The 19,544-nt window shown below is 39.8% G+C and overlaps 2 protein-coding genes across 2 annotated transcripts; both read right to left on the reverse strand.

Moving 5' to 3' along the window:
- Positions 1-525: 525 nt before the first annotated feature.
- stx11a (syntaxin 11a) lies at positions 526-4,748 on the reverse strand. The gene is made up of 2 exons (XM_081603045.1): positions 4,184-4,748; positions 526-1,949 (listed from the first exon to the last, which is right to left on the reverse strand). Exon 2 carries the CDS (start codon positions 1,942-1,944, stop codon positions 1,078-1,080), a length of 867 nt encoding a protein of 288 aa, XP_081459171.1. The 5' UTR covers positions 1,945-1,949; positions 4,184-4,748; the 3' UTR covers positions 526-1,077.
- Positions 4,749-6,072: 1,324 nt separating this feature from the next.
- On the reverse strand, positions 6,073-8,744 carry LOC103461070 (syntaxin-11-like). The gene is made up of 2 exons (XM_008403392.2): positions 8,593-8,744; positions 6,073-7,210 (listed from the first exon to the last, which is right to left on the reverse strand). The coding sequence occupies exon 2, from the start codon at positions 7,206-7,208 to the stop codon at positions 6,357-6,359; it is 852 nt and encodes a 283-aa protein (XP_008401614.1). The 5' UTR covers positions 7,209-7,210; positions 8,593-8,744; the 3' UTR covers positions 6,073-6,356.
- Positions 8,745-19,544: the final 10,800 nt, after the last annotated feature.

Raw genomic sequence — 19,544 nt, forward strand, 5'->3', positions numbered from 1 at the left:
ACCTCACCCATGTAAACCACAGCGATGCTGCTGATGGAGGAAGTGCAATCATTGCAGACTCATTTCAACATTGAGCGGCGACGTTGCAGTTTGAAAACGCCCACGACAACCACGGCCATCTGACTCACCTTCACGTTACCAGCTGACAACTGGCACCTCCTGTGGGAGATGGCGTGTCGCACATTTTCACCTTGCACGGCCAGAAGGCCCACTGCACGAACCGAGAGCCTTCTGATCCACTCTCCATTCTATTGTTGTTCCTCAGCCTTGGCAAACACATGCATCGATTCAGGTCACGAGAAAAGCTGACGTATTACGTGACTGGCTTCTGTTGTGTACTGTTGACTTAAGATAATACCGTTTCATCTGAAACTGCAGAGCTCTCAGTCGAGAAAGACAACAAAAGGCCTGTAGGTGAATTAGGTTGGCCAGGCTATAGTTTCGTAAAGTATGTAAACATATCTTCCCTTAATTAGAGGTCTTAATGTATTTCTAAAGACCTGCTGAACAACAACAGCAGCTGCAGCAGGAACCAGAACCGCTTTTATTTCCAGTTTCATGCTTGCGCCGTCAAAACCACTCGAAGGCATTTAATGTCACTTAAAAAAAAAAAAAATCACATTTAAATATTTTACACTGCAAAAATGACAAAGATGAGAGTCTAAACACAAAGTTAAAAGATATTGTACCTTAGATTTATGTCTTTACAGCAGGTCAGAGGGAGCTGCTTAAAATATAATCAAAGTAACAATCAGGAAATGTAACATCCAAATTACACTGTCTAAGTTTTGCATGAGTGTGTGGTTTGAAGTGACTCTTCCTTCTTCTTAACACTGTAAAAAAAACAAAAAGAACTGTGATGTCAAAGTACTGATGTTGGACACCGCGGCTGCAGTGCAACACTTTAAATTAAATAGACATAGACACATGACCGGGCCAAGATTCTTCAGGATCCTGGGGCAGCAGCTGATTTAGGGCCCCGTAATCTTAAAACTCACTTAAAACTAGACACAAATTTGAAGATTTTGCTGATTTTGCTTATGCCTGGGGCCAGCTCTGTAGATACGGAAACAAGTCTCATTTACAGCAAGGGAAGCAGCAGCAGAAAAGCTTCTTGCACGGATTGTTTTTCTTGTACTTCACAGCCTTCTTGATCTGAACCGTAGCCTTGGCGACGTAGTCCTGAGTCGCGCCAACATTGGCCTCTATGTTGTCCAGCATGGAACCCTGCTCCCCCACCAGCACCGCCAGCTGAAAGAAGAGTTCGTGAATGTCCTTGATGCGGCTCTCCAGCTCCAGCAGCTCCTTGTGCCTGTTCTCTATCTCGTTCAGAGCCGACCTAGTAGTCCTGCCCTCCTGGAGGAGATTATCCACGAAGATGTTGCACTTCCCCGTCTCGATCATCTCGTCTATCTGCTCCCTGCTCACCTCCTTGCCCATGATCTCCGCTTGCCTCTGGATGCGGTTTTTGCAGTTCTCCCTCTGGATCATTTCGGCCTCGTTGAACTCGGATATGGCTTCATGGAAGGCGCTGGTCAGGGACACGTACTGCGAGCGCACCATGCGAGCCACGGCCGACGTGGGGCCATGCTCGTCCTCCAGCTCCTTGCTCAGCTTCCCCATCTTCTCCAGCCGGGCGTAGATGGCCTCCCCCCGTGCCTTGATGTCCCTACCGAGTGCATTGGCGTCCCGCTTGATGCTGCTAAACCTCCTCACTGACGTGAGGAAGCGAGTGTTCTGCTTCCCCATGCGCTTCACGTCCAACTTGAGGAGCAGCATCTCCTTCCTCATCATCTGGGCGTCTTTGTAGATGCTGTCCATCACGTCCTCGCCTTGGAAGATGACGGCGTGCTGCTCCAGCAGCTCCTCATCCTCATTGGGGCCACTCTCCTCCTCTGCGGGGGCGGAGGGGAAGGTCTGCAGCTCGCACAGTCGGTCTTTCATTTTGCCTGCAGGAGGGAGCAAGAAGCTTAGTCAACCTCTTTAGGGAAATAACATTTTACATTGTAAACCGAAGCTACTGTAATACCAGAGATCTGTTGATTGAATGTCTACCAGAAAAGGGACAACAGAAGCAGTTGTTATGTTTTTTCTTCTTCTCTTGTGAATTATCTGATCTGCATCAAAGCCTTCCTAAACACAAACTGGGCCACAATTGTTAAAAATAGGTCAGTAAAGTGGCATGCAGTCACCATTTCAACAGCTGGAGGCGGCAGAGTTTCACTCTCAAAACGGTAGAAAGGTCTGGCTTTCATTTTTGGGCAGATAGAGTAAATAGGTATAAGGTACCGATAGCCTTAGCAACAGTTTCAGCCATCTGCACTTTTGTTTCATAACATAATTATGAAATAGCTGAAAACAGGAAGGAAAAGTGAAGATAAATTTGTGTTTAAGAGCAACGAGAAAAGAGAACTTGTTGTGAGGTAGTCGGGAAGATTACTTGAAAACCTCAAGAAGATTCTGGTAAATTAAATAGAATCGTTTGACTTGAGAAAGAAATTCACTTCTGGTGAGACTAAGTTGCAGTCAACCAAAAGTGTATTGGAAATGCAGGAAAACCAGCTGAAGATAAAAATAGACCAACTCAATCGATCAATCAATCAATCAATCAATCAATCAATCAATCAATCAATCAATCAATCAATCAATCAATCAATCAATCAATCAATCAATCAATCAACCAATCAATCAATCAATCAATCAATCAATCAAGATAATTTGTACACAGCCTTCAGACACAAAGCAGTTCAAAGTTACATTGCACCCTAAAAAGTTTACAATCTAAAAACACATTTTGGAGGATGTCAACTATTAGATATTAAATCTATTTACATTTCAACTAATTACCAACCAATAAAAGTAACATTCTAACAACACCTTTTTTAAGTAAAAACATTTTTTATTAAGGATTAACTGAGGATCTTGACTGAGCTAATCATAAGCTAGCTATTACTGTTTGCCTACAGCAGTGAACAGAAATGCTGACATGTTCAATGTTGATATGATATGGTTTTGTTATGAATGAATATGACAACAGCAAAAGTTGAGATCTGTCATTAAGAATTGTGGGCCAGAAAGTTTCAGTGGTGGGGAAAGAATTTGGATTGTACCCCACCATAGGTATCTTAGCGATAGCGCTAGTGCTAAAGTCCCACTTGTGTAGAAGGAATCTGGATGCTAGTCTGTTAAATGTGGGATATTGAAGGTATTTAGACTTTAAGTGCATAAATATGCAGCACGTTTCAATAAATTCTATATATATTTTTAGGAACATTAACTACTTCATTGGAATGTAACTCAACGTCCAACATTTATTGAGCACACAAGAGAAGGGTGATGTTGGTATGTTTTTATGGACTGTACTTTAAATTAATTTCATCAAAAGTTTTTCGAGATATGTCTTGACTTTAACTTCTTGCCTTTGGTGGTTATTTGCATAATTAAATCATGGGTAAATATTTTAATATGAGTAGAACCCATAAATCGATTTTCTTTAAAAATCAAATATTCCTTAACTTGTCACCCTGTGACCCACAAAAAGTAGGTATCAGAAGCTTAGATATTGGTTTAGTGTACTAGTTATTATATTTACTTCGTAAGCTGTAATAAAGGTGCCAGGATCACCAGTTGACCTCAACTTTGGAGACCATTGCTACAGCTGCATTAGTTTTCATATCCTGCATCATTTCATTGTTTTAAACAGAACCTTGTGATTTGTCAACATATATATCTAGCATTAATACGCCCAGTTTCAACTATAACCAAGAAATTTTAAGATAAACTGACCTAGATTTTTCAAAGACTTCTGTAAAACTTTGAGGCTATTCTGAACAAACTCTATTTTTAGAAAACTCCAATAAAAAAAACTTCAGATGTTCTTATTCAGGTTTCTAGGAAGGAAACCCGTGAGCTACTTCCTCGGATGTGATGATGCGCAGATATACTTAGCCGCTCGTCTCAGACTCAGTTAGGCTTGTACAGAGAAGCCGCTATTAACATTTACAGATAAATGAGCGATTAAAACTTGTATTTTACAGTCAAAAAGTTACTTTTTTTTTTTTTTGGTCAGACTGATGGAGAAAAACTGACAGACAACCTGACTCACCCCACCACTCAGTGAACGTACAGATAGTAAACAACAGCACTACATTACAGAAAATATAGTTTAAAAGATTGCACATACCTTGAAGCGTTACCCTCCAGCGGTACTACGAAATTAAACTCACAGAAGCACAAGGAGCGAGCGATGAAAGACTCATTTCCTCTTTTTGACTCGGTTCCAAATGTGAATATTTCAACATGCAGTGTGCAGTGAACGGAGTGAGGGCATCTGACAACACTGCAGCGCCGTGAGCCAACGCGGAAGATCACGCCTTAAGCGCTTCATCTGAAACTCCTCATCACCGCCGCTGGGTGCAGGAAGAAGATCCAGCAGTCATTTAGAAGGTGCAGCCCCACACACTGTGACATGCTATGGTTATTTACAGAAATATATTAAACAAACGTTAAAAAGTTTGATTTTGTTTAATTTTTTTTTAATCCATCCACCAATTTTCGATACCCGCTTGTCTTGTCAGGCCCTGTGCAAATCTCCAGCAGACATTGGATGAGAGGCGGAGGGAGAAATAACCTGGACAGGTAACCAGCCAATCACAGGGCAACACAGGGATACAGTTAGGTCGTTTAGCAACCTGTTAACCTGGGAGTCGTGTAGTTGGACTTTGGGAGGAAGCTGGAGACAACCCAATAATACACAGGCTACACCAGTGCAACTAGGATAAATAATACATGTTCAAAAAAATGAAGCTTAAATGATTTGTATGATTTTAAACTTTTATAGTTTTTTTCCATCCCTGTAATTAATGAAAATACTTAACTACAATAGACACACACTTAGAATATGTGCATGAGTGCTAAATGGTTTGTTTAAAAAATGGATAAAGGGACAAACTGGCATTAAAATTGTGTGGAAAGGAGGCACGGACTGGCAAATACCATAACATGTTTACGATATGAAAGATACAAATCAGTCTCTTCTTGTCACTTTGACCTTTCACCACTGTAGTTTCCGTTGTTTGTACCAGAAAGGAGCCGTCTCTGACACTGGATCATGTTTTTCACACCAACGAGGCATCAACTGGAGACGTTTTCTGCAAATTGAGGACTAAAAAGAGACAATCTCTAATCAGTTGCTAGAAGGAAATGTGCTTACATGACCCCAATAAATAATCAGGAAGTCACTCAGTTTTTTATTTTTTGCTCATATTTCGTAAGAGTCAACCGGCCCAAACAGGGATCAGAGGCAAGGTTAACACGAATGTGGCATAATACTCATAAGATTAAATACACATTTGAAATAAAATTAACACATTTGTTTTACATTCATTAGAATTTCATGCATCATTTTATGTATTTGTAGGCTGATCAATAAGATATTTAAATGTAATGCTAAACAGGGTTAAGCAGAAAGAGAAATTAAAGCAGATTTTTTAAAATCTTTTTTTTAATTGACCTAGTTAGGTGGTCAGAGTATTTTTCATTGCAACTTACTTCATATCTTTACATAAAAATATTAGTGTCAAAGGCATGGAAATTTAAAGCAGCACAAAATTAATGTTAGCTCAATTAGTACAAAGAATTCCACATAAGTAGAAACATTTCCTACTTCCTACTAGAAACAAAGCACTTATTTGTCTTTCAGTAATAAAAATTTCTTTACATTCAAAGGCTTGCATTCCTTCAGTACATTAGATTTACCTTTTTTTGTCCCATTCCTACAGAGCTGTGCTAAATGAGGCAGGTTTGCAAATGTAACTGTGGACACTACTATTTAAAGATACAAGTTACATTTTATTTTCATCTGGGATAAACCAAGTATTTTTTATTATTTAATTGAGTTGATTTGAATATCATCAGCTTCAATCAGCACCTTCACAAGACTTAGCTTTTTTCTTTTCAGAGATTTATATGCAAGTTTTATAGCAAAACTTCATTTCTTTGACTCGACAACCATCTGGTTCCTGAATGACAACTGCTTCTCTTGCTTCATGTATTTGTTTAAATAGATGAATATAGTAGCACAAAATTTTATTCACTTTAAATTTGAGAAGCTTACAAAGCCTAGACAGTAGCATCCAGACTGTCCAAAAAGTTTTAAAACCATGAATTTTGAAGTTGGTAAAACGTCTCTTATCATTTATGCATGCATTGTGGAAATAGGTTTTCAGTAACGTATTGGTGTCTGACACAGCAGTTTGTTCTTCTTGTCATGTAGGTTTTTGGATTTGCTGCTCATCTTTTCCGTGTGTGTAAAATAAGCACCGTCATAACCAGATCTGTTATTTCCTCATCACAAATCAAGGCATTTTTTTGTAACACGGAAAACAGCCACAAAACATCTTCTTGAAGGGGTTGTTTTTGTCCGAAGCGAGGGCTCTGTCCAGCTGGAACGTGGCCTCCTGGACGGTCACCTCGGCGGTCTGGACGTTCCTCTCAATGCTCTCCAGCCCGGCCCCCTGCTCCTCCACCAGCATGGCCACGTCCAAGAAGAGCTCCTGGATCCCCTCAATCCTCCTCTCCAGCTCCTGCAGCTCCCGGTGTCTGCTCTCGATGCTCACCAGGGCCGAGCGGGCGGTCTGGCCCCCCACCTGGATGCTGAACACGCGCGGCTCCTCTCCCTCCATCATCTCCTCCAGCTCCGTCTCGCTGACCTCCCTCCCCACCACCTCCATCTGCCGCTGAATGTGGCGCTTGCAGGCCTCGCTGTGGCTCATCTCGGCCTCGTTGTAGCTGAACATGACCTCTCGCAGCGCGGCGCTCAGGTAGCGGTACTGGGTCCGAGCGACGCGGGCCGCGGGGTCAGAGGAGCCCCGCTGGTCCTCCAGGTGACCCCGGAGGTCGTTCATCCCGTGCAGCTGCTGCAACACGGCTTCTCCTCTGCGTTTGATATCCATCCCGATTGTGTTGGAGTCTCGCTTCGTGACATCGGGAAATGAAGTCTTGTTTAACGTCTGGAAGTTCACTTCCTTTAGCTCGCCAATGTCGTTCTGGATCTGCTGGATCTCCAGACGGATCCGCTGGGCCTGCTGCAGGATCCCATCCAGATCTGGGTTGGAGTCTTCGTGTTCTGAGCGGCCGTTCAGGTCCACGGCGCTGAAACCTTCAGGATCAGTCTGGGCCTCCTGCAGGTGTCCCAGTCGGTCTCTCATGTCTACAAGAAACAACAGGAAGGACTTTAGATCCACTCATTTAACCGTAACACATTAAGCACAGCTGTGCTTCCTACAGAGGCTAAGAAAACCTTCCATACCCCATCTAAACACTTCCATATCTGCCATGTTACAGCCACAAACTTAAACATGTTTCATTGAGATATTATGCAAAATGAAAGAAAATTTATACATTTCATAAAACGATATACAAATTTGAAAAGAGAGCCTTGTGTTTGGGTTCAGTCCTCCCTCACTCAACACCTCTGCAATGTGTCTATTTTGGTTGTGGTTGGCGTCTTGTAACTTTAGGTGTGGTCCTGCTGCATAATGGCTGAATCAAAGGCTTACTCATCTCCTCAGCGTGTCATCAAGTTCTGCAGAACTTCATCCATCTACCCACTTGACCTGACCTAACATGATACTGCCACCACCGTGTTTCAGTGTGGGAATGGAGTGTTACTTCTCCAATGTGTAACATTAAATATGGAGCAACAACAGTTACATCTGGTTTCTTTTGACCTTTTGCATGTTTGTTGTGTCCCCCAAACTGCTTTATAAAAAAAAAAAAAACTTCAGTTAAGACGTCTTATGAGTTTAATTTATCTATTTTATTGCAAGTCTTCCAAAGCGACTAAATGTGTGGAGTGTTTAAGTATTACTTCTCCTTTTGACTGATGGCTTCTTCTCTGGGTAATTTTATTTTAGGGTATCAGATTAAAGGCAAATCAAACTTCTCTGATTTTATTTAAAAATTTTAACACGAAAAGCATTGTGGTTGGATTGTGAAATTCTGAAAATTTTCAAATTTTAGCAAATTTATTTGGTGTGCAACTATGGCCCTGCAAGAAGAACTAAAATCCTCTTTTAGCCGATAAGTGTCACACTCCATCTAAAGTTGCTAACAAAACAGGAAGTAGGTTCTTAAAGCATTTTTCTCTGTTTTTGACAGAGGCCATGCTGATAGCAGTGGTACGTGTGAGCTGAAAGATTTACATGCGTCAAGTTTTTTGCCCTCTTTAAACCACCTCAGCTTCTGCCCAAACTTGAAAAAGCTTGCTTCCCTCAAAGAAATGCAGGAACAACTCATCTCAGTGACATCTTTTATTTATCTTTTCTTTTTGTCTTTAGATTATTTCAGTTGACAGTGCAAGACCACCATGACTTTGCATAAGTAGTCAGAGTAGTCACAGAGCAGGTTGAAAACCTACAAACAAAAACTAATTAACTAGTTTTCCAGGTAATGTTAATCTACTTTTAAGTTAACAGTGAATGAACAAATAAACCATTCCAAACACATAAAACCCATTGAATCACCAAGGCTAAGTTGGTCTTCTGAATGCAGATGAAATGATACAAACTGTGCATAATGTCCAGGTCCTACCAGTGGTGTCTTTGTGTAAGCTTGAAGCTGAGGCTCTTTGTCTGCAGAGATCATTGTGAGCGCAGGTGTGCCAAGTTATCTTATAGACTTCAGATGGGCCTGAGTGAAAGGGATGGGTGCGCTTGATTCTCTGTGATGTGTGTGCCAGTTGGGTGGAGGTAGTAAATGCACTCACAAGTGTACCATTTGCTGTTTTAACTTGACAACATGCTACATTAACTCACAGTTCTGGGGGGGATTCAATACTACAGGGAGCTGAAGAGAGCAGTTCTGAAAGTAAAACTTTGCTGTCAGAAAATTACATTTTGAAATACATGTTTCTTCATTTTCAACCCCGAGTTCTCTAAAAGGCTCTCAAGTACGCAAGTTTAATCTTTAACCAGAAGATTACAAGATATTTAGCAACCAAAAACAGATTAAAAAAATACTGCCTGCTCTTATGGGATATTAGTGAGGAAATTAAAGTACAAACATGAACTTTTCACAGTTTTAGGTTTAGGGTAGATGTGGGTTCAATTCTAGAGAAATTATAAGTAAAGGCATTTAAGTGGACTAAACAGATTGCAGGTGAACTTAATGAACTTTCTACATCTGCTACTGCTGATTGCAGTTTTTGCAGAAAAGTATTCAAAAATCCTCGAATGTTTCCACATTCTATCACATTACCATCAGCTACTGTAATACATTTCCTGGAAATGTTTTAATGTGATAGACCAGCTGTCACCACCGTGTTTCACTGAAGGGATGGTGGGATCAGAGTGATGTGCAGCGGTAGTTTTCTTCCACACAGTTTTGTGTGGAGGCACAAAAAAAAAAAAAGCTCAATTTTGGACTATTTTTCTTAATTTCTTTCTCCCCGAATGCAAATTGCAAATATGACTTCCTGTGGTTTTTTTTATCAAACATGCAAAGCTTTTTTCTTCCTACTCTTAACCAAAAAATACTGAAGCTATCAGCTGCACTCAGTAATAAAAAACATAAATAACTTTATTTTGATCCCTTCATGTTGATTGAAAGGAGCATCCATTGAACGTGTGAAGGCTCCCAGCATGCGGCCTCACTAAGACGTGCCCCTTTTCTTATTGGGTTTTTAAGGCCAATATTCTCTGCGTCTCCAGTAATCAGGTCATCTTAGATGAACGTTCTTGATCCAGCAGGACATTTCTCAAAACTCACCAAACAAGTTCCAGTACAGGAAAAAAGGACAGACTAAGAATAACCGAGCTTGTCTGATAGAACCGCTCAAACTTTGAATTGAATTATTTACAGTGAAACTCAAGTGATGAAAAACTAAATATTTTCTCTTATTTTATTTCTAAGACGGACTTCAGTACAGGCCTGATTAGAGGCCTTTAAAATAATTTCTATATTAGAAGAAATCACTGTAGCGACAGAATTTTTTCATCCCTTACTTGCGCCGGTGTGGTTTTTCTGTAGAGGCCTCGCAGCTCGTTTCTTTGTGACCCCCTAATTAATCCCGATCATGTAGAGACAGGTGCGAGGTCCAGCGAGCGTGGCGACAGCTCGGGCAGGTCCAGATGCCTTCAAGTAAATGTTAACCCTCATCACTGATGCACCTTAGAAACAAAACTGTCTGCATTCCTGTTGCATCACATGGAAACGGAGTAAAGCAAAGACCGGCCTCTCAAGGATTTTATCAGAAGGAGAAACTGATGTTGATCGTCCGCATTCCTCTGATTGGCTGAAAGTGAATGAACTTTTCCGTAAAATCAATTTCTGTTTCTTTTTTCTGAGAGGTTAAAACAGAGCTGGTTCCTGGACTCTAGAAACAAAATCTTACAAAGTGTTTATGGTAAAGTGTTTTTGGTCTAGTTTCTGAGTAACCTTTCAGCAAGCAATAGGAGCTTGCTTTAAGAAAGTTACTCCTGATGAAAACGTACTAGCTGTATGTGAAGTAGTCTGCCAGTGGGACAAGATATTTGCCTCATATTATAAGTTAAAATATTACTGATGTTGGTTTTATGTCTTTGCAGTGTAAGAATAGAAAACAGGAAGTGTTTTAGATATGCTATCTCCACAAAGGGTGTGACTCTCTTATGTCTTATGACAAGACATAAGAGAGATTTGTTCTTCTAACATTGAGGCTTCTGTGGAAAAGGCTTCTGGTTTAATGAAACACAAACTCTGTCCAGGAGAGCTGCGCGAAAACAAAAAGCTTAAAACTAGAGCAAGGTTTTAGTGGGTGTGTGGGAGGCACTGTGATATAGTTATTTCCAAAGAAAAAGTTTTTCTTTTTTGGATCCACATGATTAGCAATTTCCCCCACTCTCTGTGAGACAGAGTCACACTCGGCTTGCGTTTCAAAGGGGATTTTTGTTGCAGAGTCACTGGGCTGCTGCCGCTCACTCTTCAGCTGTTGTTCCTATAAAGAGACGAGGAGCATGAATGAAAACCACCACCGCCGCCGCTTGAGGATTCCCCTAGAAACCACAGCAAAAGCAACAAATCTTTCTGTGTCGTCTCCTGTTCCACTCACCTGGTCCTGAGAAAGCGCCTCCAAAAAGTATTCACCTGACTCTCCCCCCCCCCCCCCCTCTCTTGCTTATCAATTGAAATCCGGGCTTTCATAAATATTGCTTGGTAAAACCCAAATATGGTGATGTTTTTCATTTCAAATGAATGAAGTTTATGAATTGGAATTTATGTTATGAAATAAACAGTGAAGTACATGTAAGTGTAATTAAGACATTTTTCTATGCAAGGAAACAGTATGTTGGATCCAGTAGTTGATTTTAAATGAACCCACCTCTTTAATGAAGCAGAATCATCAGTGATTACATGCCCAAATTGTGTTTTTGAGTTTGCAACACTTTATAATACTGAGCGTGTATGTACAGTAGTAACAGCATAGAGGAAAAACTAACCTTCAAGAATAAACCTTTAGCAGAACCTGTCTGAATGTAAAGTGTCATCTGTTATGTCATGTGCCAGGACTATAATTAGGTTTCATGTCAAATAATTAAAAATATTGATGAAAGTTGTAGCTCCTTTAGCGACTTCATTTGAAAGTCCAAGACAATAAAGAAGTTTTCAAGTCTGCAGGATGAATGAGAGGACATATTTGGTGCTCAGTAAAGTTCAGCGTTTGGTGTCTACAATACATTTTGTGAAACACTGAAAGAAGGGAGCAATTTTATCATCCATGGAAGATAATTGTTGGACACTGGGGTTTGGATTCTGTGTGGATTTCTTCAGGTTCTACAGTTATCCACCAGAGGGAGCCAGAGAGTTGCTGCTCACTAGAGGGTGGACCTGCTGAGCAATTACACACACCTGCTAATCATCTTCTGTATGAGGGTCAAAAATATACCAAAAACCATGATTATAATGGAAAGTAGCATTATCTTATCCAAAGTCTTCCTGCAGAAAAACATGACAGCTAAAAAGAACGTGTGGTATGACATTCCATCTATGAAGAGACCAAAAAACAGAAATGCCATGTAACACTGAGGAAGTGAAATATTCAGAGAGTAACAAAAGAATGTATAAGAGGTGAAAAGTGATCATTATATGCTCCACCTTTTGTATTAAACAACATTAATAATCATTTTGTCATTTTGAGATCCAGGTGAAGTTACACAGGTGAGGTTGTGTGTGTACAAATGCTGCAGTGGCTGATGTAGTAAGAAGATATAGCTGATGGAATAACTTAGGGGGCACAGTGAAGTCCAATTACAATTGAATGCTATTGGGTTCTTTAGAAGTTCACCAAAGTGAATCCTAAAAATTTTGGTGCAAATCTGATGATGCATGCATGATTTAGAGACAACTGTATCTGTACGGCAAGCGATTTTAATTCACCATTCGGCCACAGCCACATGGTTCAGTCAGCAGCCAGCGTTGACAGAGTTCATCATGTCATTTTGTGTCACTTGGCCCGGGTTGAAACCTATATGAGTCAAAGTAAGACATTAAGCAGAAAAACAGGTGACTTCCTGTTGGAAGCGGGGAGGAAAAAGGAGGAGGGGACTCAAAACTGAGGAATTTAGAGCCAAATGTATGGCAACGGCGTTACAGGTCTCTTGGCCACACCCACCTGCTCCATCAAAATCCGTCTGTGTTGGAAACCCAGTCACACCCACGTCTTCTGTCTCTGGACACAGATTCATGTTGATTAGGGCAAAGGGATCAGATAGAGACCGTTCCCAGTAAAACATGACACTTCCTATTCTCAGGGGGCGTGGCTTACGTGATGTCATCATTTGACCATTATAGGAAACCCAATAATGATCAATCACTGAAAGTTTGGTGCCTCGGTGAGTTTTTCTGTAGGAGATATAACAGTTTTGTGTTTCACGGTGGGGCTGCACAGTGGCGCAGTTGGTAGAGCTGTTGCCTTGTAGCAAGAAGGTTCTGGGTTTGATTCCCGGCCCCGGTCTTTCTGAATGGCGTTTGCATGTTCTCCCTGTGCATGCGTGGGTTTTCTCCGGGTACTCTGGTTTCCTCCCACAGTCTAAAAGCATGATTGTCAGGTTAATTGGTCTGTCTACATTGCCCTTAGGTGTGAGTGTGTGTGTGCATGGTTGTTTGTCCTGTTTGTCTCTGTGTTGCCCTGCGACAGACTGGCGACCTGTCCAGGGTGACCCTGCCTCTCACCCGAAACGTTGGCTGGAGATGGGCACCAGCAACCCTCCCGACCCCACTAAGGGACCAGGGTGCAAGAAAATGGATGGATGTGTTTCACGGTGAGTAAGTGAACTTTGGCCCCAGGTATCGCCTCTTCAGCAGGCATGAAAACTCACCATTTTGATAACTTTTAATCGGCCATGCCTTATGAACAAACTGACCAAGTTTGAAGCCAATCAATTTAAATCTTGTAGGAGTTAGATCAAATACAAAGGCTGTAAACGGCCAAAATGGGTCAAAATTGGAATTTCAATCCAAAATGGCCAACTTCTTGTTTGAGTTGCTCTATGACATTAATTGAATTTTCTGTGTATCTTGGGGAGCTCTACAAGTGTACCAAACTTAATGTCTCTACAATGAAGTAAGGTCCATGCGGACGGTATTTTGAAAGTTGCCAGGTGGCGCTGTTGGGCTGTTTCTGTTGCGATTTATGCTTCGACCTTAAAATACGTAATTTTCACGCAGACTTGACACGTCCGCCAACATTGGTGAGTTTTTGAATATGATAAAGCCCCCAAAAAGTTAATTCATTTGATGGAAGCATAATAGGAAGAAGAAGAAACAGTGCTATTTCAATAGGCCTTCATGGCGCTTTGCTGCTCGGCCCTAAAATGTTGAACTGAAGTGCCAAATGTTCAAAATCAAGAAAGAAAATATTTCTAGAGAAAACTGGCTATAACCACTAAATGTTGACAAAAGCCATCCGGTTTCAGGGAGTTTTCTCTAAGGAGGCAATTGAGAGACGTTCAGATTTTAATATAGTTGGATATTTTCACTGTTTAATTAATAACATTTTTTCAATTGAAACCACACAAATTGGTGGCTATAGTTCAGAGCTTCTAGAAACAAATAAAAAAAATTTATACAATAAATCAAATAAACTTAATGTAACTACATAACTTGTACTTTTAAACTGGTGTCAAGTGTATTATTTATAATCATACATTTTAAATTCACCGTACACCCACATGTCATGTCCAAAGGAGGCATGTATTATAATTTTTAACCAAGCAAGTGAAGTTAGATTTGTGCCTGATAGATTTTTACCTCCGTTCCCAAACTCAGGTCAGCAAACATTACAAGCGAAAAAGCCTAAATTGTGTTTCCTGTCCTCAGTCAGCTGGTTCTGATTTCTTCCTAAATCAATAACCTCTTTAGGCTTTGCTGATCTCCAGTCATGATGTTTGCATGTGAACAGCCAAAACAAAAAATAAAACACACACACGTTTGCGTGGCTATTTTTGTGGGAACTTTCCATTGACTTCCATTCATTTCTACAGCCTAAACCCTTATTTCTAACCCTAACCAAAACTCAATTCACACCTTAGTCCTAAATCTGACCCCTGACCCAAAAACAGCGTTTCCCCTTTTGGGGTCCAGGCTTCGGTCCCACAAGGAGAAGTGGGTCCCCACAATTGTCCCCACAAGGTATCACACACGCACACACCCACACACACCCACGCACGCACGCACGCGCGCGCACACACACACACACACACACACACACACACACACACACACACACACACACACACACACACACACACACACACACACACACACACACACACACAGAGCCTCCTGTGGCCTCTTTCTCTTTCATTCGACATTGGACAAACTCTGGGAAACGGCTTTCTGCGAGCAAACCAAAAATACATCCTGAACTGAAGGATGGAAACCTTCAGGATTCAAAGCCAAGTAAAAGTAAAATCTAATTGTGATCTGTGCTGTCCATTAGTCCTCTGAGACCAGGTTTCCATGACCTCTTGCCAGGCTGATTTCCTGCTAGAGGAAAGTGAGCTTGATCTTCTTTCCACACAGAAGATGATTGCTTAATCTGAGATCTTAAACACGGGTCAGTCAAGGAACCTTGCTGGCGTCTTAAAATATAACTTTGCATGTTTACACAACTTGCGACTTCGTAAATAATATCTAATGTAGTTTTCTTGCTTTTTTTCCTCACCGACTTTTACAGCGCAGCCAAGAAAATCTCAAAACTCTGGCTGACAGTCACAGTTTTTAATCTAATTTCACATCCCCTGCAGGAAAAGTCTCAACAGGACCTTAGCAGGGACTTGGCCGCCGGATCAGAACCGCACTCTCCCGGCTTGGATAGGGAACCTCCGAAGACGACCAGGTAACACAGGAGCACATGCACGCACATGAGGTGGGAGCTGCCTGGACCCCCTGCGTTTTTATTGGATTACGTCTCATCAGGCCTCAGCAGTCAGGCCGCCGGTCTGAATGGAGAAAACATCAGCCCTTTCCAGTTAACCGGAGTTGTGACTCTAATTATTCAACTTATTAACTCTGTACTGAGGTTCACATAACAGCATCAGTGTGTTGGAGCATCTGATCAAATTAACAAATGCCTGTCATGGGTTTGGAGTGGAGATGCTCCCTTCTGATTTCCCAAGCTCTCACTTTGCTGCGCTTAGGTGATATATACATACTGTATCTTCAGGCTTGTTTTAGAAGTGACCTGTTTTACTTTTTGGTGCATCTGCATGACAAACTGCATCCTGGTATCATTTACATGCAGTTTTGCAGTAACAATAACATTATAAAATGTGAGTAAAAAAAAAAAATCTGTTTTAATGTGATATTTTAAACATATCCAGCAACAAAGTCACATAACACCAAGTAGTTAAATTTCTGCGAATTCCATTGCTTTCAATCAAGTTAATTCTTTATAAATAAATAGCAAAAATACCAAGAATCGAATCTAATCTGATTAACAGAAGACAGACGTATATAATGGAATATTCCTAGACTAATCTGGTTGTGTCTAATCCTTTTTGATGGTGATGGTAAAACATTTAAAAGCATTGCCAGCAGGGGGGCTGTGGTGTTGTGTAAACATTAAGTTTATGGAAAAGTTGAGCGTCCTTAGTCATCACCTCAGTTATGCAAGTTGGGCCCCCAAAAGCATAAGCTGCTTGCTTCATTCTTTTTTTTTTTTGGCCCAAAAGGACAAAAGATGAATAAAACACTTTATAAAAACAACAGAAAGAGATTCAAGGAATTAGTAAATATACAAAAACCTTCTGGATGATTGCAAGGATGTCAGGGTTGGTTATAAAAGTGTCTTTCACCAGAGACAAACATATAAATGAAGCTAAATATTTATTACCCAATACTTTGTTCGGTATAAATTTGATTAGTATTGTTTCTTGGTTTAGACTTGAGTATTTTAGGGATACTTTTTTTTTTTATATAAATTGTTGAATGTAAAAAGTTACACAATAAGTTAGAAGAGATGAGTTTTACATACTTCCAATTTAAATGCTGGGATAAATATTCCATCCCTCCGTTTGTGGGTTTTTGTTTGTGTGTGTTGCAGTTTTCAATTTAAAAAAAATGTTAAACAGAAATGTCCGTGTATCTTGTTTGGACTTAGTGTCAGAGTTGAAATCAGCGCTAATTCATGTATAGGAACAATCCAGTCAGTTCTGACCCAGATACGACTGACCGACCAATCTGACTCAGTTTGAGCTATTTTGCAAAGATGAATGGAAAAAAAAATAAATAAATCTGCCTTAATTTGTGTTGGTTTATCAAATGTAATCCCATGAAATTTGTGGTTTAAGCCTAATAAACATTTAAAAAAAAGTTCAAGAGTTGTGACTCTTGCAAGGCACACACACAGCTTTAACACATCTTCCTTCATAACTGATTTATTAACCCACGAGTCCACAGAATCTCAGATTCTGCCTGATAAATCTCACCAGAGGAAGACCAAAGTCTTTTTCTGCGAGTCTGATTATGTCTTTGAAGGATACACGGAAAACATGTAGTTTATTGCTTGGCTCGCAGATTAGATCACGCAGTCAATTGTAGTGTAAAACTGCATCAATCTAAGCTAGAAGCAACCTGTTTTGTTTTTAATGTTTGTATATGTAATTACTGGAAAGAAACTGTGTAAATTAAAAAAAAAAAAACTTCAATTGAATAAGACAACAAAACATTCAGTAACAGAGAACAAATGCGTTTGAAACCTTGCTGAAGTAAATCAGAGGGTCAGGTTCTTCCATAAAAGCTCCAAAAACATGGCAGACTGTTTTGGTTTTGCTTAAACTGTATCCCGCCCACATGCTCCATCACAAACTCTAAATCACATTATTTCTTTTTGGCTGGACAGTTTGACCAGTCAGTTGATTTCCATTTGTCAGAGAAATTTGTTCCCATCTTGAAAATCTTTGACATTTTCCATCTTCTAAAATGATTCTGCTGACATTATAGTTTCATAAGTTAGCAAAATACGGAGACAGTAAGTCAGAACTGTTGTTAGTCAGATTAAAAGTACATTTTGAAAACCTTCAAGAGGGGATCAAGCATACTTTTCATTTTATATTAAATATGTATTTTTTTATTGGTTTGATTTATAGTAATAATCTAATGTGACAGACTTGTTTTCATTAACCGTAAGTAGGAAATCATCATAACTAACACAATTGAAGGCTTTGAAACTCCAATTTGTGTGCAATTAATCTACATAAAGTATTCCACTTTGCAAATCGAGTTACTGAAATAAATAAATGAACTTTTCAATCATATTCCAAGTTATGACTTTGGTCTGCCTCAGGCATGTGCAGAGGAGGGGCGGTGGGGGCGGCTGGGGTACTTGAACACCTGCCCCTTTTGCTCCAAGTGCCCTTTTGGTCAAATTTATTATTTTTTTGTTGGTATTATTTACTAAGCCCTCTTCTGACACATAAAAACATGTACTAAAATTGTTTGCTTTTTTGCTTCTTTTTTGTATAACATAATAAACCGGTCACCTTGTTTACCTTTGACCTTTTGCCCGTGACGCATGACGCAGTTGCCTCTTGTGCAGTGCGATAAGGCAGCTAACTGGAGCTCAACGAAGCGAACGTTCCAGATTACAGAACAGTTTTGGTGAATAAAAAAAAACCTTTTTGGTGAATAAAATGGAGTAGACTTACTACTTGTCAGATGACGGAAAACGTTGAACGCAGTTTCTGCTTCAGCTCGGAGTTGCGGTTTAAGCAGAGAGGTAATGAAATACAACAGACACCACCAGGCCTCTGCGTCTGTCTTTCTCTGAAGAACTACTGAGCGGGAGGAGACAGCCAGGTGAGGAGACACTGTTATCTATCCATTCACTATTTTTATCATACAGACATTAGGCTGTTGTTGTTGTGCTATTAGCTGGCTGATAGCTAACGACTTTGCTAGCAAAGCAAGATAACTAAAAAGCTTCTCCCCTGTATTTTTAATGATACCAGTCATTCTTTAGTATTGCTTATGCAATAAGGGCACATTGCCCGTCCAAAACCGATCATCTCCATAATGGATATATGTCCGATCTTCTAATTTCCTTTGCTGCATAATATACATTTCATTTATTCTGGCATTTAGGTTAATGTATCTTGAAGAAGAATAACACTTAAATAAAAGTCCAACAAGGATGTTCATTTAGAATGAAAAATAACTCACCCTGAATTACCAAGATAGATATAATGAATGTAATAAAAGTGACATTAATGAAGGGGAAAAAACTAAATCCAGACTTTAAGGATGTTTAGGGTCTGGTTCACAGAGTATTAAGTTAGAATTGTTTCCCAATTATTCAATGAAAAAAAACTAACCTCAGTTAAGTAAAAAAAAAAATTGTAATCAAAACTTTTGGAATTGTAATGATTCCTTTAAAAAAAAAAGTTTTGTTTAAAATACTTTTTTTAAATTAAATAACTAATTTTTACCAAAAAAAAAAAAAAAAACATTTATTTGCACACATCAGAAATCTTTTGTTGTGATTTTAGGCCCTGCTCAAGACGTCATATGAGAATCACAAGCAAAACATTGAGTCACAAAAACTTAGAATAGCAAGAAAAGATTTCTGACAAGCGCAAATGAGTTTGTTTTGCAAAAAAAAAAGTTAACTTCATGAGTCAAAAATGTGTGATTTAAATTTTTTTAAAAGTTTTTTTTAAGCAAAACTTAGTAGGCCTTTCTCATGGTGACAAGCATTAACAATTCAATATTTGCTTTTTTTTCTGCAGTTCCACGTTAAAGTTTGATGCAGCTCTGCTTTCCTGAATGGACCGTCTTCATCTCCACTGCAAGTGTAGCAAACAGGCAGCTCTGTTTTTTATAGATTACAGTCCACTAAAAGGTTGCATTGTGCCCTTGTTTATATTTTTAATAGTGTAATTCTGTAAAGACAAAATATGTCTGGTGGTCTGTTTTACACATCTTGCTAAATTGCGGGTTTGAATATTGCAATACTTTCCTGCAGAAAGAAATTACTAATAAAATATCTTGCATATGCATAGTGTTAT

The sequence above is a fragment of the Poecilia reticulata genome, chromosome 22, assembly GCF_904066995.2.
Source record: "Poecilia reticulata chromosome 22, P_reticulata-male-v2, whole genome shotgun sequence".
Classification (NCBI taxonomy): domain Eukaryota; kingdom Metazoa; phylum Chordata; class Actinopteri; order Cyprinodontiformes; family Poeciliidae; genus Poecilia; species Poecilia reticulata.

Coding starts and splice junctions, on each gene's coding strand:
- stx11a (XM_081603045.1), bottom strand. CDS start 1,944: ATGAAAGACCGACTGTGCGAGCTGCAGACCTTCCCCTCCGCCCCCGCA.
- LOC103461070 (XM_008403392.2), bottom strand. CDS start 7,208: ATGAGAGACCGACTGGGACACCTGCAGGAGGCCCAGACTGATCCTGAA.